This window comes from Vipera berus (assembly GCF_964194415.1).
Source record: "Vipera berus genome assembly, chromosome: 1".
NCBI lineage: Eukaryota > Metazoa > Chordata > Lepidosauria > Squamata > Viperidae > Vipera > Vipera berus.
Window position 1 is genome coordinate 78,860,088 of NC_138202.1, and position 18,232 is coordinate 78,878,319.

The 18,232-nt window shown below is 36.9% G+C and overlaps 1 protein-coding gene across 4 annotated transcripts in view; it reads right to left on the minus strand.

Annotated features, from left to right (window-relative positions):
• The window catches only part of TSPAN18 (tetraspanin 18), a 198,954-nt gene that overhangs the window by 32,173 nt on the left and 148,549 nt on the right, over window positions 1-18,232 (minus strand). For all 4 annotated transcript variants that reach the window (XM_081324717.1, XM_081324715.1, XM_081324716.1 and 1 more), the window contains 3 exons: window positions 13,271-13,356; window positions 10,945-11,139; window positions 2,967-3,041 (listed from right to left, as the gene is read on the minus strand). In XM_081324717.1, coding sequence (XP_081180843.1) covers window positions 2,967-3,041; window positions 10,945-11,139; window positions 13,271-13,333 — 333 coding nt within the window. In that variant the 5' untranslated portion in view covers window positions 13,334-13,356. The remainder of the gene's footprint in view (window positions 1-2,966; window positions 3,042-10,944; window positions 11,140-13,270; window positions 13,357-18,232) is intronic.

Below are 18,232 nucleotides of genomic sequence, written 5' to 3' on the forward strand. Positions count from 1 at the left end.
TCTGCAATCATTTTAATATCCTCTTTTATGTTCTTTTTATTTTCTTAAGACCTAATGTTCTTCTGCCTAGTCACAACTATGAAGTCTACAAAGCATTTGAAAATGTTTCCACTTATACCTTGGGTTGTTAAAGTACTCAAACGAACTAGATCTTTCTTTGAAATGCAATCTGCAGCTGCTAGGATCCTTGAACCAGATTCTGTGCCCAACCCCACACACATAACTACACATATTTACCCTGTAATAAAGGGCAGATCTACTTGCTACCATCAAAGGTGATCTTGATTTTATTATTTGTTTGGCTGGTTGGTGCTCCTGTCCATATATTGCAACAGATTCAGAACTGCTTTCTCTGAATTTGACTGCTACCAATTCCTGCTACCACAGGAATGTATCCCTCAACCCTGCCCCTCTCCACTGATTTGTGCGCATGTGTGGCTATCTGTGCATGTATCTGGGTTGGTCATATTCAAAGATATAATTTGACAGATTACATGTGTGGTTTTCTCTTGCTGTGAGGTCTTCCACTTGTGTCTCCTGAAGGAATGTCACTAATTCAGAAAATAGAGACTGGATTGACCATAACAGATTTGCTCAGGAAGTGATCGTTATTTATAGAGCAGTCACTGTCACTGCAGTCTTGTTTCTCTCCTTGCTCCATTGTTCAGAAAGGGAAAGCCTTTAAACTGTTTACAAAGCATTGGTCTTTTCCTTCTTTTCAACTACGGGATCATCAAAAGAGGCCTTCTGTGCTTTTAATCTTCGGAAAGATATGGCTGTTTTGATATTTGTTCTGAACTTTTCACATCTTTCTTTAAGATCTCTATTAAAATTTGGAAATGGGGTTTCATTGGGACAATAAAATCCATGTAAAATTCTTCTACAGGAATAAGAGTAATTTCCAGTTTTATTTTTGCATACAGCACATTTCCGGTCAATTCCTGCAGCCAGATCTGACCAGCATGCGTGCCAGTTCAGTTAGCAATTAATGCTTTCGTGACCTAATAATAAACATCAACATTAGCAAAACAGGATATAGGCCAGGCAAGAGACAGAGATAGAGGAAAAGAGATGAACTACAAAGGGAGGGAAAGAAGCAAACAGCTTAGTATTCTCAGAACTCACAAAACCCCTGGAAATAATAGAGTGGTTAATTAGCATGGCTAGTCTCAGTGGCAGTAGAATAGGGATAGAAAACAGAATCATGAGATGTTCTCTCCTCTATTCTGCCCTATAAAGAGAATAATTTGTGATATAGGACTAATATATTCTTCTCACCATGAGCTTAGTTCTGCTATTCTCTTGTAAGATATTCTTCCTTAGTTTGCTCTTGCCTACTTTACTTTTTTTTCCCTGCTATTTGCAAATGTTTAGTCATTTAAATGTAGTGGACTGTTTTTTGAAACACGGTCAATTATCCGACTAATAAAAGTCTACCGTATATTTGTCCCAGGAACAACCAAAATCAATACCATACTTAATAGAAAATTGGATAAATATATTGCTGCAAATCCAGCTGCCATAGTAGATGAGGAAGAAAAACAATAAAAGCACCAGGTCAGATACAGGTCTCCTAAAGTGGTTTTGCAACATAGAAAAAGCTAAAACAAATATTCAGCTGGGACCTTTTTCCCAATTAGGTCCTACAGGACAAGTAGCTAAAAGCCAAGCAGACATCATTTGAGAATATAGTTTAAATGAATATCCACCATTGTCTTACTCTTGAGAAATAAGCCACAGATTATTTGGGCATAATTCTTAGTTCTTTTCTTTCCCACTGATTCTCACACTCACAGTCTCAACTTTTTAAAATCCCATTAAATATTCTATTGTGCAAGTTATCTTTTTCCTATTTATTTAATACCACAAAGTAATCTGGGTAACTGTGAAAATTTGAAAAAGGGAAAACCACAGAAATAGCAGACTGAATTCATTGTTATCTTTTATTTCATGAGAGTAGATACTATTTCTACTCTTACTCATAATTCTATTCAATTATGATTAAGAAAAAAACCCAACAATTTCAATCTCCCCCCCACCAACGCCATAAGTTTGACATATCTTTTGTCCAACAACATTTGCCATGGGACTAGCGGACAGATAAACATTACAAAGCAAAATAAGATGATTAAATTTATTTGATTTGTCACACACTATCAAAAAAAGTTTGGAGTGGGTGGGATAAACATGTAATTTTTTCTACATCCAATTATTTCTTAGAGCAAATACAATGATGAAATGAGCCCAAGCAGAGGAATCATCCAATATAAAGCTCTGCTAGATTTGTAATGACAAGAGGAAAGGATTGCATTTTATTCATTCATTTACTTTTTAAAATACATGCCTTTTTCATAATTACTAACATCATATACAAATATACTGTTTTCCTTTTTCTTTCATTGGTAAAATCTCTCTCAGTAACACTGTGCCCACTTAGCTGTGTTTTCTTTGTTTGTTTGTTTTAAAAGGAAAGTATCTGGAAATTTAGACTCTCTACCAATCTCACACCTCTGCTAGAGAAGCAACAATCTCAGCAGTTCTCCCAGATCTACAGAGAGTCCATCTAAGGACACTAGTGTCCATTTCCAAGATGGGATCTTTCTGCATGCAGTTGGGAAAGTCCAACGTATCATATGGCCCTTGGAATGCTCTCCCAGAGATCATAGATTTGCACACTTAAAATCTCAAACCACTAGTTTAATCCCTAAATTCTCAAAATAAAGCTAATTCAATTTTAAAGATGAACTTTTCCTGAAACACAGGCTCTGTCTTCTACCAATAAAGCATCAATGCATGACCCAAGCTGTGTTTGTTTACTTTAAATGGGTGGTTTCAAATTGCTTAGACTAAGTGGAAATAATTTAGCATCCTGAACAAAGGACTGCTCAGCAAATTTATAAAGTAGAAGTCCAACTGAATATAATTCTGCAGATTCCTAAAGAACATTCCATTATCGTCATACTCACATTTTCTCTAAAGATAAATGCCAAGATTGCAGCCGAGAGTTCTGCCAGGAAGATTAGCAAAATAAACACGAAGAACTGAAAGAGAGAAGAAAGGATAAGAAACACACATTATTGTTTATCTAGAGTGAACATCTGCCTCAACATTTAATAAAATAATAGAAAGAATAGGTCAAACTGACTAAAGCACATTTAGAAATTGACAGCTAAAATGGAACAAATTTGCCAAATATTTAGCTTAAGAAAATTAGTAGAAAATGTCAAATCCCCAGAATTGGGGGATTGTTTGATGTACTATTAAAGGTGTTGATCATCTGAAATATATGCTACTTTTACTTGGCATGTAATTCATTGTTCATAACCGGTTATTCCACTGCCATTATGACCAATCACTTGGATTTATGAAGTCCATAACCAACAATACTTCTGGGCCATCTGACAACTCTTCACCTAATCTGCATCACATATTATTATTTGGTAAACATGTCCCAGCCTTTTGTAAGTATCTGGTGCCTGCTGGGACTGCAACATCCAAAATTCTGCAGCCAATCCAGCTTTCAGAGGTCAAGTCAAGTCAAAAGAGCCTTGGTGGAGCAGTGGGCTAATGCCTCCTTAAGTAACACCAGCTGCCTGCAATTAGTGCAGGTTCGCATCCCACCAGGCTCAAGGTTGACTCAGCCTTCCATCCTTCCGAGGTAGGTAAAATGAGGACCCAGATTGTCGGGGGCAATTAAGCTGACTTTGTAATAATGCCGCTTGGGGTGTGTGTGAAAGCCCTAATAAGCAGGCATATACATAGAATGAAGGCTACTGCTAAGCTTGTAAGCCGCCCTGAGTCTTCGGAGAAGGGCGGGATATAAATGGAATTAAAAAAAAAGTATCTCCACTGCTTTAAGAGTCACATTAGAGATGTGGGGCTTTAATGGTTTGACTCACTACAGCAGCAATATTACTTTTTTGCAGGCTCATAAAGAAATCTGAAAAAAAAACATTAAAAAGGAACAGGTGCTGGCTTCCGGGTTCCGTGTGCGGTGCCGGTGGATGTTCAGGAAGGACGCTCTCCCCGCCATCTGATCTTTCTTCCAAAAGTTGCCCTGGAAGGGCGACCACCATGAGGAGGTCCTCCCTGTGATCGCGGAAGGGCAGCAGCCCTCCATTTGATCCGGAGCAGCTCCTCTGGCCCGAAGAAGAAGAAATTTGCCATCAACATGGCTGATCATTAAGCTGCTCCCTGCCGAAAGCCAAAATCACCATCAAGCACAACGAAGCAATCTGGAGAATTTAGGTGAGACCTTACCTTACCTTTCTCATTTTCCTAATTACTTTCCTGTGGGATTCTTCTGAAAATCTCCTCCCCCCCTCTTGAAAAATTGGCAACTGCTTACGTGGGGAACCAAAAATTTTAAAGCCTCAAAAGAAATCAAATGACTAAGCTAAATAATCAAGCAACTTTATTTGTACTTCTGGAATTTTGGGGCCACTAAAAAGTTCTTATTTCTGTGCGGACCTACTACCCTATTTACTGCTTAAGCTGTGAAAGAAGGGGAAAAGAAAAAAATAGATTAATTGGATAAAAGCCTCATATTAGTCTGGAAAAAGATTTTACATGCTATTGAGGATATCTTGTGGCAAAACCTGGTATAGCAAGTAAACCTTTTCTTTATTGTGAGATCTGGCTGTAACAGATTTGTCCTTGATATTATCTTTAAAGATAAGAATTGGGAACACCTGTCACTGAAAACAACCTTTAGGAATAGTGGAGGTGGACATTCACTGACTTATTAAAATAGCCTCCACTAAGGACCTATCTGTAAACATCAAAGAAATGGAGGAATATATTCCACCACTTGACTATAAACTTATACTTGAAACAATCCTGGCAATGACTGAACAAATGAAAGCCAGACTGAAAGACAAATCTGACAGCACAAACTCACCAAATGAGACTCTGATTTCAACCGATGAATTGACAACCCAAAAACTAACAGATGAGGAGGAAATTAACAACAAAATAGCGGACTTTAAAGAACAAGTACAATCTACTGAGAGCCTTGATGCCCAAACTTCAATTTCAACTATAAAACCTACAATTCAACAAACAGCAGAAGCTGAAGAAACCAATACTAAGATGGAAGATGCCAAAGGCCTTCAAATACAGTACATTAAGAATTTAACCAACCAAACAATAACTATAACACAGGACATGACCTCTTACCTAAGCTAGATGGGATTGAAAGAAGAAGACCAGACTGAATTAATGACAACTATGCTACGCCAAACATGGAGATTTGATCTATTAGAGCAACAATTCAATGACCACAAAGGGGTCGCTCTCTTTGAAAGATTGACAACTGGATGGTCTCCCTGGATTCAAACAATGTGTGTAGGAAGAAAGGGAGATACATTTGAGAAGTTAAAGTCAATGATACGGAAGCCTGCCTGGCACAAAAAGAAAGCTAGAGTTAGATTTAAAAAAGGGTTTTTTTTTCTTATTGTTGGGATTTGTATTAATAAAGCTTAAAATCTCTTTTAATGGGCCAAGGGGAACTGTTAAAAGATATAAACTGATTTTATATTTAGGACCTAGATTTCTGAGGGAATGAAAATTAGCTACTAGAACATAACTTTGAATTATGTTATAGAACTTGGAATGACACAACAAAAGATACTTTGTTAATCATTGATGAATTACAAAGATGACACATAGAATATGTTTTTGAAATATAACAAGAATGAACTTAAATAAACAATGTATGTATTTCAGATATGATAATTACTGTATAATGAAATAGGGGAAATGTGGGTTACCAGAAAATTAGGTTTTTTAGATACTATAGGCTAATTTGGAGCACTGTATTGAAATTAGATAAAACTTAAAAACAGGATGTGGATACGTATATGTGAAAATGTATTGATAATTGCTCTAATTGACTGTGTCACAACCAGAAATGTATTAATTTGATTTTAATATTGTGACTAAGGGAATTGGAGAGGGAATTTTTGTTGATGTACCCTGAGCTTTGTACAAAAAGATTTTGTCATTGGATTTTTGACTATCCAATCACCACATTGCTTCATAAATATTTGGAAAAATTAGAAAATTAATAAAACTTGTTTTTTTTAAAAAAGGGAACAGGCATTACAATAAAAGAGGGAGGAGGGAATTAAGTGCTAAGTAGTAAGTTTTTCTTTTGCCAAAAGTCTATCAAAAATTTGTTCCTTGTCTAGGAACACTGTGGGGGGGGGAACCTACAAAAAATTGCTAAAGTTTAAATTGCTGTGTGCCATGCATAGGCTCTCTTGCTGCTGATAGAACTAAAATTAAAATTAAAAACCAGGCCAGCCTATTTTGTACATGGCATGGAAAGGGAACATCTCCCACCTCACAAAAGGCTGCAAAGTGGCTTAGGTACAAAACTACAACATTTTATTTTATTTTTATTTTTTATTTTTATTTTTTTAGGTGGTACCTTTGTTTAATTCCTGCATGATGAATCAGAGAGGAAGATTACAGAAATCAGAGGTGTCAGTTGGAGGAGTCATACGAAATAAAATTGCACTGGAAACTAAGTCCAATGTCTTTTATAATGCTTGCTGATGTTGCAAGGTTCAAGATGCTGGTAATGTCCTATAAAGCTGTGCATGGTATGGGGACAGGTTATTTCAGGGAACCAGCTCTCCTTGGTTACATCTATTTGTTCCATTAGGACTGGCAGAAGAGCATGTTGCGGGTCCTTTTACTAAGAAATGTCATCTGATAGCACCCAGGAGAAAAGGCTTTCTTGCCACAGCATCTACCCTTTGGAACATCATTGCCCCAAGGTTAAACTGCCCGTGACCCTGCTGGCCTTTTGGAAGGATCTGAAGACATGGCTTTGCCATTGTGGTTGAGGATACAGTGGTGGTCTGGGGCCTATTAGCTGCTTGTATTGTCATTTTATGGATTGTACACACCCACAGGTTAAATTCTATCTGTCTTAATGGTTTTTTTAAAAATAGTTTTAATTTTGGTTGTTATACGATAACCGTTTGCTTTTGTTTTTAAGCCTGTGAACCACTCAGCGTCACATGTATGAAATGCAGCCATATAAATAGAACAAAAACAAACAAACAGACAAACATTCCAAAAGGGTAAAACTTAAGGTGCAATGGCACAATAGTTATTTTGATGAAAACTTCAGCTCCTGCAGACTTGTATTTGTCTGAAATACACAGCAGGCTTTATCCCCATGGAAGGTTAGAAAAAAAGGATTAGAGGAACTTTCCTTACAAACAAAAATCAGTTAACAATTTTTTAAAGGTCCTTGTATAATAACTTGCCTTTAACTTTGTTCAAAAATTAAAACTGGGAATTTGCCATGATATTTGGATTTAACCCTCAGATGAATTAAATAGGCTTCAAAGTCCTCCAATTGAACTTGCTTTTATTATTTATTAAATCTAATTGCTGGCCTGGAATCCAAGATGAAAAATTGTGGTCAGAGCACCTGTCACCTTTGGATCTGTTGAATGTTCAAGAAATTGTTCCCACATTTTTAAGATTAATTGTGGATGTTCCATCATCGAACTTTTGATATACATATTTTCTGACACATATTTTTTGTCTAATTATCTAAGTAGTTTTTTTAGGTGCATGATCACACTTGTATGTGAAAAATAAAACTGCCTTAAATATGAGATGGAGCAAACAGCATTGGTTGCTTTTTTATTTCTTACTTATGGTTGCAGATAGAATAAATTGGATTTTTTTTTAAAGAGCACGCTAGGATAGGCATCTTCTTATTGATGAAATTGTTTTGTAGATTTGAAAAATTCATGGACAGAGTGGAATGCACTGCATTATCAAAGAGTTTAAATATTGTTGGGCTATTCCATGGGCTGACTTTTTTTTTCCAGGAACCCTTGCAATTTATTTTTTAAAAAACAAGTCCAACTGCTAGAAAAGCTTTAGGGTCTATGAAGTACAAGATATATTTCATTCAACTGCAACATTTTTTTAATAAAAACATAACATGAGAAATAATCTCTATACTAAAAGAAATTTAAGAACTTCCCTTGGGGATGCATGTTTCTCTCATCTCTCAGCTGTGCTGTACACTTTCCTTGAATTTATATTTGACTTGAAAGCTTCAGGCATTTATTATGTATCACTGAGAAATCTCTCCTGGGAAGCCTCTGATTCATCTATATTTGAAAACTTTGTAGGAGGACGTGGATTTTAATTAGTCCATGAAAATAACACCTTTCCCCTAATTAAGATATAGATAACAACCATTCCACCCAAACTCTCTGCCAACTCATTTTTTTTCATGGCCCCCACACTTAATCATTTCCCAGCTTCAGTTCTTTTTTACAATACCTTTTTTTTCCTGGAAGAAAATGCTATTTTGCCTGCTCTTGACAAACACTGATATATAGCACTTTTCCCACCCCTGCATATTTAAGATGAAACTAGGCATGAATATCCAAATGAATGAAAAATTCAGTTTTTACATGAATACTCAACTTTTTGGGTAGGAGAGCATGCAGTTCATGTAGTATAAAGTAACATGGTATCTTGCCTTTGCCAAATTGTCAGTGTGTGTGTGTGTGTGTATGTATGTATGTGTATATCTATATCTTTATCTATCTATCTATCTATATATATGTATGCATGTATGCATGTATGTGTATATGTATGTATGTGTGTGCATGTATACACACACACATATACATATATATACTGTATATATGTATGTATATATGTATATGTATACGTATGTATATGTAGTGTCAACAAAATACAAACATGGAAGTAAACTGAGACACTGAGAGACAAGTTAACTACATAAACCAAACAATGGTCCTAACATGCCTAGCCCATACAATCAGTTTCAACAGGCCTGCCATGATGTGTCTGAGCTCTACCTTCGCCCGCCAGTTAAATTAAAATTTGACACCCGTTGAATTGGACAGGAAATGCAGGACACAGTCTCACAAGTAAAGAGAAAGTGAGGAAATCTGAAGTTGGCTCACCATCTCCCTTGGTGCTCTTTCTGTTTTCTTCATGTAGCATTGTCAGCAAGATTACTCATAAGACTTCTTTCATCCACCTCCCAAATGGTGAGAGCTGCTTAGAAAGCACCAGAGGCTAGGCTGATCTGACTTTGTCACCTCTAGAGGTTGCAGAAAGTTAGGGGCTTGTTTCTCCTCCTTGTTTTTCTGTCATTAGGAAATAACAGAAGATCCTGGTTCCCACTCCCCTATGTACAACCATTTTCACTTTTCTTGACTTGTGTATGCAGATTCCTGTCCACAGTACTCAGTCCATCCAGAAACAAAAGAATGGGAAGTACAGATAGTCCCTGACTTATGGCCACAACTGAGCCCAAAATTTCTGTTGTTAATCATTTGTTAAGTGAGTTTTGTCCCATTTTACGATCTTTCTTGCCACAGTTGTTAAGTGAATCACTGCAGTTGATAAGTTAGTAACCCGGTTGTTAAGTGCATCTGGCTCCCCCATTGACTTTGCTTGTCAGAAGGTTGCAAAAGGTGATCACATGATCCCGGGACACAGCAACCATCATAAATATGAACAAGCTGCCAAGCATCTAAATTTTGATCACACAATCATGGGGATGCTGCAAAGGCCGTAACTGTGAAAAACAGTCATAGGTCATATTGTTCAGTGCTGTAAAGTGGAGGACTATCTGTAGTCACAGGGATCTTCTGTTAGGCACATTCTGTGCATAATATGAGCTGAAATGGTGGGGGAGATAATTGCCTTTTTCTCAGAAAACCTGGATCACCTTTAGCCTGAGCCACAATAAAATAAAATATGAAAACTGGTGAATGGTGGCACAATTTTTGTGGATGCTATCTAATGCTCCAAATGACTTATCTCTGCAGGCAGTGAGCAAATCAAAATTCAAAAAAAGAAAAGACTGCTACAACTTCATGTTGGAGTAGATGTAGCACAATTTGATATATATTTTTTCTTCTGTCATAGAATTTCTTGGAACGTGTCAAGGGTCTACTTATTAAGCCTGATTGTGAAACTCAGATCTTCTTGATCAAGTTGGTTGAGATATGGATGCATCCAACCCCTCACAAAGATTGAATCCATAGAGTACCTTTGTGAGTTAAGCAACACTGGAAGTCTGGGGCATAATTACGGCCTCCTTGGAGTTTTTCTTCCTCAAAACTGTAAGTTGGCAAAGCATCTCTTTATTCTTTAGCTACAGGACCGATGATAAAACACAAGTTTTATTCCAAGAAAAGTAATACCAATGTCAGGTTACAAATTAGGATGAGTGAATCAAAGGTGAAAATGAGAATAAAAAGGTAAAAGGTAAGATCTCATGTGCTGGGCTTTTGGGAAAGTTCTTCTTCAGGTGTTACAGGAAACTATTGACTCATATTTTATGAATGATCTTCAAGTCCTTTCCCTTCCATTTATGCAGCTGATAATACGAGAATGAAAAGATATACTTGATATTTATAAATATACTTATTGTTTTCCACAGCTTAACTATTCTTTTTCCTGTGGTAACTCTACAAATTATTTCAAGAATTTTGACTATTGCATGAATTTAAAATATAATGCATGATATTAAAATAATTTGAAATAAGCCATAGCTTTCATTGTATCTGCACTCATGGAGACGACAGCTGTTTAAATTGTGATTTATCAATCCTGATTTATTTTGAACCAAGTTTCAGAAATATCCCATATGGAAACATATACTTTTCTTTTTATATTCCTTTTTTCATCCCAAAGGAAAATAATTTAGATTATTTTCATTTCAGATGAAAAAGCCTTAACATTAAATTGCATAATAGGAGTAACAAAAAAAGAGTTCCTCTCTGAGGGAGATAAGTGGTTCAAAAATGTGAAATTTAAAATACAATAAATTGTAGTAATTTATATTATTTTCTGGACTTCAGTTATAACAGCACAGGTAGGTACACTAGGAAAAGAAATCCATTCAGTTGTACTTACAAAAAGGAGAAGACATTTGTTCTCACGGATCGCTCCACAGCAACCAAGGAATCCCAGCAAGAAGAGCATAGTTCCCATAGCCACCATGATATATGCTCCAGTAAAGAGCAAAGGGTTAGTAGCCACAATCTCTCGAAATCCTGTGGGATCAACTATGACCCAGATTCCAACTCCTAGGAGACAGGTGCCACCTAGCTGTCATAAAAAGGGAAGATTCAGATTAAAACTATTTTCTTGGACAGGTTCCTATAGACAACATAATTCAAGTTAAAAGTTGAATTGTAATTGTTGCAATGCAGGCTAGATCCTTATGGCACAGTTTATTACGTTCAGAGAATAGAGACACTACACCTGAGCTGCTAAAATCTGGATGACTGTAAGATAGCAGGGTTTTTTTCTGTATTACTTTGTTAGCATCTAATAGTTAACATCCAATGGCCATCCATTTTTGGCAGCCCTAAATGGATAGCCTGGTCTGAAAAGGCATTTTCGAAAAATTTCAAGAATACATTTCATTTTTAAATTAATATTGTGATTATTTACAATTGAAAGCAGCCCCCTTTTAAGAATTCCAGTTATTCACTTATACTTATTTAATACAAAATCTTATTTCACAGTTTCTTTAACATGAGGCCATCATTTCAAAGGAAAGGAATACACGCAAACACTCAAGAAAGGAATTAGTATATTCAACTTAATATGCTCACTCCTCATCTTTGCAAAACTTTTCATTTGGAAATTTTTTTAAAAAAAAACTTGGTAGGACTGCTAGATGTCTCTTAATTACAGTATATAGGTGTTCCTTATTCTATGTTTAAATATTGAAATAAGCTATCATTTTAACAATGGTTTATTCAATAAATCACAAAATGGATTGGTTAAGTCATGCTTACAAGCAATCATTGCTGGATTCACTAGGACAGCTAAGAATATCAAACAATTTGCATGAAGGCTTATCATGATTTATGAATCCAGCTTATGTTAGTGCAACAGATTTCAGCGGGATCACTTTTCCTAAATACTTCAGCTACAATGAATTATCTGCATACACAGGTGATATATATTATATTCAGATGACTCTTTCAGGAACAGAGGTACTGCCAGAAGAAGCTGAACTCAAGAGCTACTGTATTTCATGCCAAGAGTGCTGGTGACAAATCATGGCAGTTGTTCTTGAGCAACATGTTGTTAATAATAATAATAATAATAATAATAATAATAATAATAATAATAATAATAATAATAATAATAATAATAATAATAATAATAATAAAGTTGGAAGGGAACTTAATGAACATGCCAATATTGCTATTTAGGCTAGTAATGCCTGACATAGTTTACTATGGTTTGCATAGCTTGCTGATTTCCTATATCGATATTTTGTAAAAAAAACAACAACATTAACTTTCTCTCTCTATGTGTCTATCTGTTTGTATGCACACATGCATGGTTTGACTCCCAGTAACTGCCAGGACATTTGAAGTTTTACTGGTAAGGATTTTTGGAAGAGATTTGCCATTGCCTGCTTCCTAGGGCTGACACAGAGTGACTGGCCCAAGATCACTCAATTGGCTTTGTCCCTAAGCAGGACTAGAACTCCTAGTCTCCTGGTTTCTAGCCTGTTGTCTTAATCACTACACTAAACTGGCTCTTTGCCTACCTACCTACCTACCCACCTACCCACCTGGGCTTATAAGTCATTCAAGTGCAAAGTGGTTTACATTTCCCACTTTCAAGTTTATAAAGCAAAAGGGGAAAAAATGGTATAGCAAGATAGGCATTAACAATTAGAAACAAAGTAATGAAAATGTTTTGGCATCCAGGGAACACTCAAACTTCTGAATACAATCCAAAAATGGAACCTTCCGACTCATATCAGTCTCACTCCCAGAGCTCTCTTAAAATGTCAAGTTTTAATATTTTTTTCTGAAACTCAGTAATGGAAGTTGAGAAAAAAAGAAACATTAAGAAATTATACAACCATGTTCCGTGCCTTCATAAAGCTGTAAGTTGCCAAGGTACCCAAGTGATTGGATACACATTAGACCAGTTCTAGAATTGCAGTATCTTAGAGCTACAGTCCATCCATGGACCTTATATGAACCCTCCTTTCAAGGGCAGCCTCTGCCTTATCAGTAATTTCAAACTCCAAAGTGTAGTAAAATGTTCTGGCTGCTTCTGATAAAAAGCAAACTGCTTGTTTGAAACATTGCTACCTATGAAATTTAAGGGGGTCTTCTGCACTGTAGCACCATTACCAAAGTGTAACCAACTCCAAAGGAGACACATGAAAAAGATCACATGTGACGAATCAAAGAAAACTTACAAATATGAAGAAATTGAAGACAAACATCAGATATTTCATGCAGCTCAAACAATCCCCTTCCATGTTTGTGCACAGTCCAATTGATTCTGAAAAACAAGGACAGTTCTTTAGAATGCTTTCATTTCATATACAGGTGAAACTCGAAAAATTAGAATATCGTGCAAAAGTTCATTTATTTCAGTAATGCAACTTAAAAGGGGAAACTAATATATGAGATAGACTCATTACATGCCAAGTGAGATAGTTCAAGCTGTGATTTGTCAAAATTGTGATGATTATGGCGTACAACTAATGAAAACCCCAAATCCACAATCTCAGAAAATTAGAATATTACATGCAATCAATAAAACAAGGAGTGTACATAGAACAACATCGGACCTCTGGAAAGTATAAGCATGCATATGTACTCAGTACCTGGCCCCTTTTGCAGCAATTACTGCCTCAATGTGGCATGGCATGGAAGCTATCAGCCTGTGGCACTGCTGAGGTTGTTATGGAAGACCAGGATGCTTCAATAGCGGCCTTCAGCTCTTCTGCATTGTTCGGTCTCATGTCTCTCATCTTTCTCTTGGCAATGCCCCATAGATTCTCTATGGGGTTCAGGTCAGGCTAGTTTGCTGGCCAATCAAGCACAGTAATCCCACGGTCATTGAACCAGGTTTTGGTGCTTTTGGCAGTGTGGGCAGGTGCCACGTCCTGCTGGAAAATGAAGTCAGCATCCCCATAAAGCTCATCTGTGGAAGGAAGCATGAAGTGCTCCAAAATCTCCTGGTAGACGGCTGCGTTGACCCTGGACTTAATGAAGCACAGTGGACCAACACCAGCAGATGACATGGCTCCCCAAATCAACACAGACTGTGGAAACTTCACCCTGGACTTCAAGCATCTTGCAGTGTGTGCCTCTCCATTCTTCCTCCAGACTCTGGGTCCTTGGTTTTCAAATGAGATGCAAAAGTTGCTCTCATCAGAAAAGAGGACTTTGGACCACTGAGCAACAGACCAGGTCTGTTTTTCTTTAGCCCAGGTAAGACGCTTCTGACATTGTTTGTTGTTCAGGAGCGGCTTGACAAGAGGAATACGACATTTGAAGCCCATGTCCAGGATCCGTCTCTGTGTGGTGGCTCTTGATGCACTGACTCCAGCCTCAGTCCACTCCTTGTGAAAGTCCCCAACACTTTTGAATGGCCTTTTCCTGACAATCTTCTCCAGCCTGCAGTCATCCCTGCTGCTTGTGCACCTTTTTCTTCCACACTTTTCCCTTCCACATAACTTTCTATTAATGTGCTTTGATACAGCACTTTGGGAACATCCAACTTCTTTTGCAAATACCTTTTGAGGCTTTCCCTCCTTATGGAGGGTGTCAATGATGGTTTTCTGCACAACTGTCAGGTCAGCAGTCTTCCCCATGATTATGATTCCTACTGAACCAGACTGAGAGACCATTTAAAGGCTCAGGAACCCTTTGCAGGTGTTATGGCTTAATTAGCTGATTAGAGTGGAACACTTTGAGCCTAGAATATTGCAACTTTTCACAATATTCTAATTTTCTGAGATTGTGGATTTGGGGTTTTAATAAGCTGTATGCCATAATCATCACAATTATGACAAATCACAGGTTGAACTATCTTGCTTTGCATGTAATGAGTCTATCTCATATATTAGTTTCCCCTTTTAAGTTGCATTACTGAAATAAATGAACTTTTGCACGATATTCTAATTTTTCAAGTTTCACTTGTATGCAGTTTCCATCTACTTCTTAAAGCCCTGTGGAATTCATTATATAGAAAGAATTCACATTCAATTGATGTTGAATACACCAGGTTAGTAGGTAATAATGGAACATCTATAGTTCCCAACCTGTATTCTCCCTGATGCATCAGGATTGGAGTGAAAAGTTAATGAGAAAGTGCTAAACAATTTACCATCTTGTTTAAAACGTAACAACCAAAGTTCCCTCCTTTTGTGAGTTAGCCTTGTGACCTCACTCTAAAGCTTTCAAGTACCCTAGTGTATATATAATAAATGAGGACCCTAGTGTATGTATAATGAACACATCACAGTGTGTATATAACAAAAAAACAACAACAACCAAAAACCTGAAATTGTTCAAATAAACTAGGCAGCTGAATCTAAGACATTGCCAGTACTCTGGATAAATTCTTCTTATTGAAATGTTGTAGCTACAATTAATAGTCCAAAGTTAGGTATAGATTAAAAAAAACAGATGCAATGATTAACTCTAAAAGGCAGGTTTCCCCCCCAAAATTCATTTCTTCTAAAACCCTTAAGATTAAAAAAATGGTAGCTTGTACATAAGACAAAAGAACAAGCCTACATTCTTGATACAAGTGTGTTGTTTTCCCAACTATACCCCTCCTTGTTTTCTCTGGAATTGGGAATGTGTTTGAGTCAGTAGTGACTTTTGGTGACTTGCTGGAGAAGTCTCTTCAGTTTTCTTGCAAGGTTTTGGAAGTATTCACCATTGCCTTCTTCCTAGGGCTGAGTGTGACTGGTCCAGAGTTACCCAGCTGGCTTTGCATTTAAGCCAAAACAAAAATTCACAGTCTCCTCTGGTCCTTAAACACTACAATTAACTGACTTTCTCTATTCCTATCATACTTATACCATACAAAGCTATAGGAACCAGGCTTGAAGATTCTTGTGTGAAGAAGTACAGACATACACATGTGCTAGTCCCTTCCAGACAAAGAACAAAAAAAAAACATGATTGGAGCAGGTAGTATTAGAAAACTGTGACATCAACCAACATATGTTAAATACAATAACCTATAACCTCAAATACTGTGCATTCGGTTTTAAAAAAAAAGTTCACTGCACTGAATAGTGGCTTCCCTCTTCCTTCTAATACCAGAATTCTGTTTAAAAAAGGCCTTTGGACATTTTAAACAGTAAACGCAGAAATTATCTATAAGATTGCAGATACTAGGAAATAAATCCTTCTCCTTCATTATTACTGTTTTTCCTACTCGAAAGAATTTGGAATTGCTGTATTCTAACAGCATAGCTCCTCCCTGTGTGACCATGGAAACTGATCTGCTTTAGTTAAGCTTTTCACGAGTCCCTAAGCCAGCTGAAATGCTCCCTCCGAAGGAAAAGGCATGATGGTGATAGCCAGAGGCAGATATGTGACCCAGTTCCACCCATCACACAGCCTGCACATATGAAAAAGACAGTGAGCGGGTCATCTGAATGTCCGGAAAATGGAAAGGAAAATAAGCAGGGAGTTTAAATGCAAGCTGATTCTACAATATTTGGGTACTCTCTGAACAAAGCAAAGAAACAGAGCTGATTATCTCTCCTCTGCCTCAGAGGACTTTCATACCGTATTTAGAGGTGCCTTTACGGAAATCTTCCCCAAGTGGGAATGAAGGGGGGGGTGGGAATTCAAAAAGGCCACTTTTATGGAAGTCAGAGGGTGCTAGAAAGATTTCTTTTTTATCTACGTGATCATTTTTAAAGGAGGAAAAGAATGGGATGGAGACAGATGTTGCTAAATGCTTTCACATTCACAGGTCTTAAAAGGGAGGCTTGTGCTCTCAGGTGATAAGATCTCAATGAGTAGTAAGCATTTTTTTTAGAATGAGTGTAGAACATATTTATAGTTAAAACCTCAATGTTTTCTTCATTAAGTGGATAATAATTTCTTTTATAAATGTAGTGAAGTGCCGGCTTTGTAACTGGGCTGGCTGCATTTTTTTTTCTGTTAAAAATTCCTTTGGATATTCTGAAAGACCCTCAAGACCTGATTATGCTGCCAGGCCTAGAGCCAGAAAGAACCAGAAACTTCTCTCAATGGGGATTCATTGCTGAGGAGCCATTTTTATCCTTCTTCCTTCCCCTATGGTTAGTATTTTTCTGATAATTATTAGTGGTGGTGTTTTAGATTTTAATTTGGTTTTTTTTTATTGAAAAGTTTTACAGTACATTTTATCTTTAACAATCCCCCCTCCCTCCACCCACCCCTACCTAACCCTCCCTATCCCTCCCCCCCATTCCCCCCTCCCCCCCACTTCCCAGAGCTAAGTACAAGGTATAAAAACAAAGAACAATCATAAACATCCATATGCTAACAACAATAAACTATTAAGTCTATCGCACTCTAGCTCATATAAAATGACTACAAGCAATACTAATATTACATAAAAAAGAGAAGAGAGAGAGAAAAGAAAAGAAAAGAAAACTTATTCAAATGCTAAATGAAACTTTTTAGTCCCATATTTATTCTGGATATAATCAATCCACTTTTTCCACTCCATAATATAACGTTCTTGCGAATGATCCTTCAAATGAGCCGAAATCTTTGCCATTTCTGCCAGGTCCGAAACTTTAAGAGTCCATTCCTCTATAGTTGGCAGTTCCTCCTTCTTCCAATATTGACCTATTAAGAGTCTTGCTGCTGTAATTAAATTCAACATCAACCTAATGTCCACAACAGTAGCATCTGTAATTATACCCAATAAAAACAATTGCGGACAAAACTTTATCCTTTGCTTGAAGATCTTCTGCATATTCCACCAAATTTTTATCCAGAAAACCTTAACCTTTTTGCAGGTCCACCATATATGAAAATACGTTGCATCTTCGCCACCACACCTCCAACATTTAGGTTGATAGTTCGGATACATACTTGCAAGCTTTTTAGGATCTAAATGCCATCTATAAAACATTTTATAAAAGTTCTCTCTTAGATTTTGGGCTTGCGTAAATTTTACGTTCCTCACCCAGATCTTTTCCCACGTGTCCATTGTAATAACTTCTTGAATATTCTGGGCCCATTTTATCATACAGTCTTTAACAAGTTCTGTTTCTGAGTCAATATCTATCAATGCAAGATAAATCCGTTTGATATGTGCTGGACCCTGGTTTCTAATTTGCTTTATCAAATTTTCATCAGTCACTGAGAAACCAATTTTCTGATTTTCTTTCCACCTGGCACGTAAT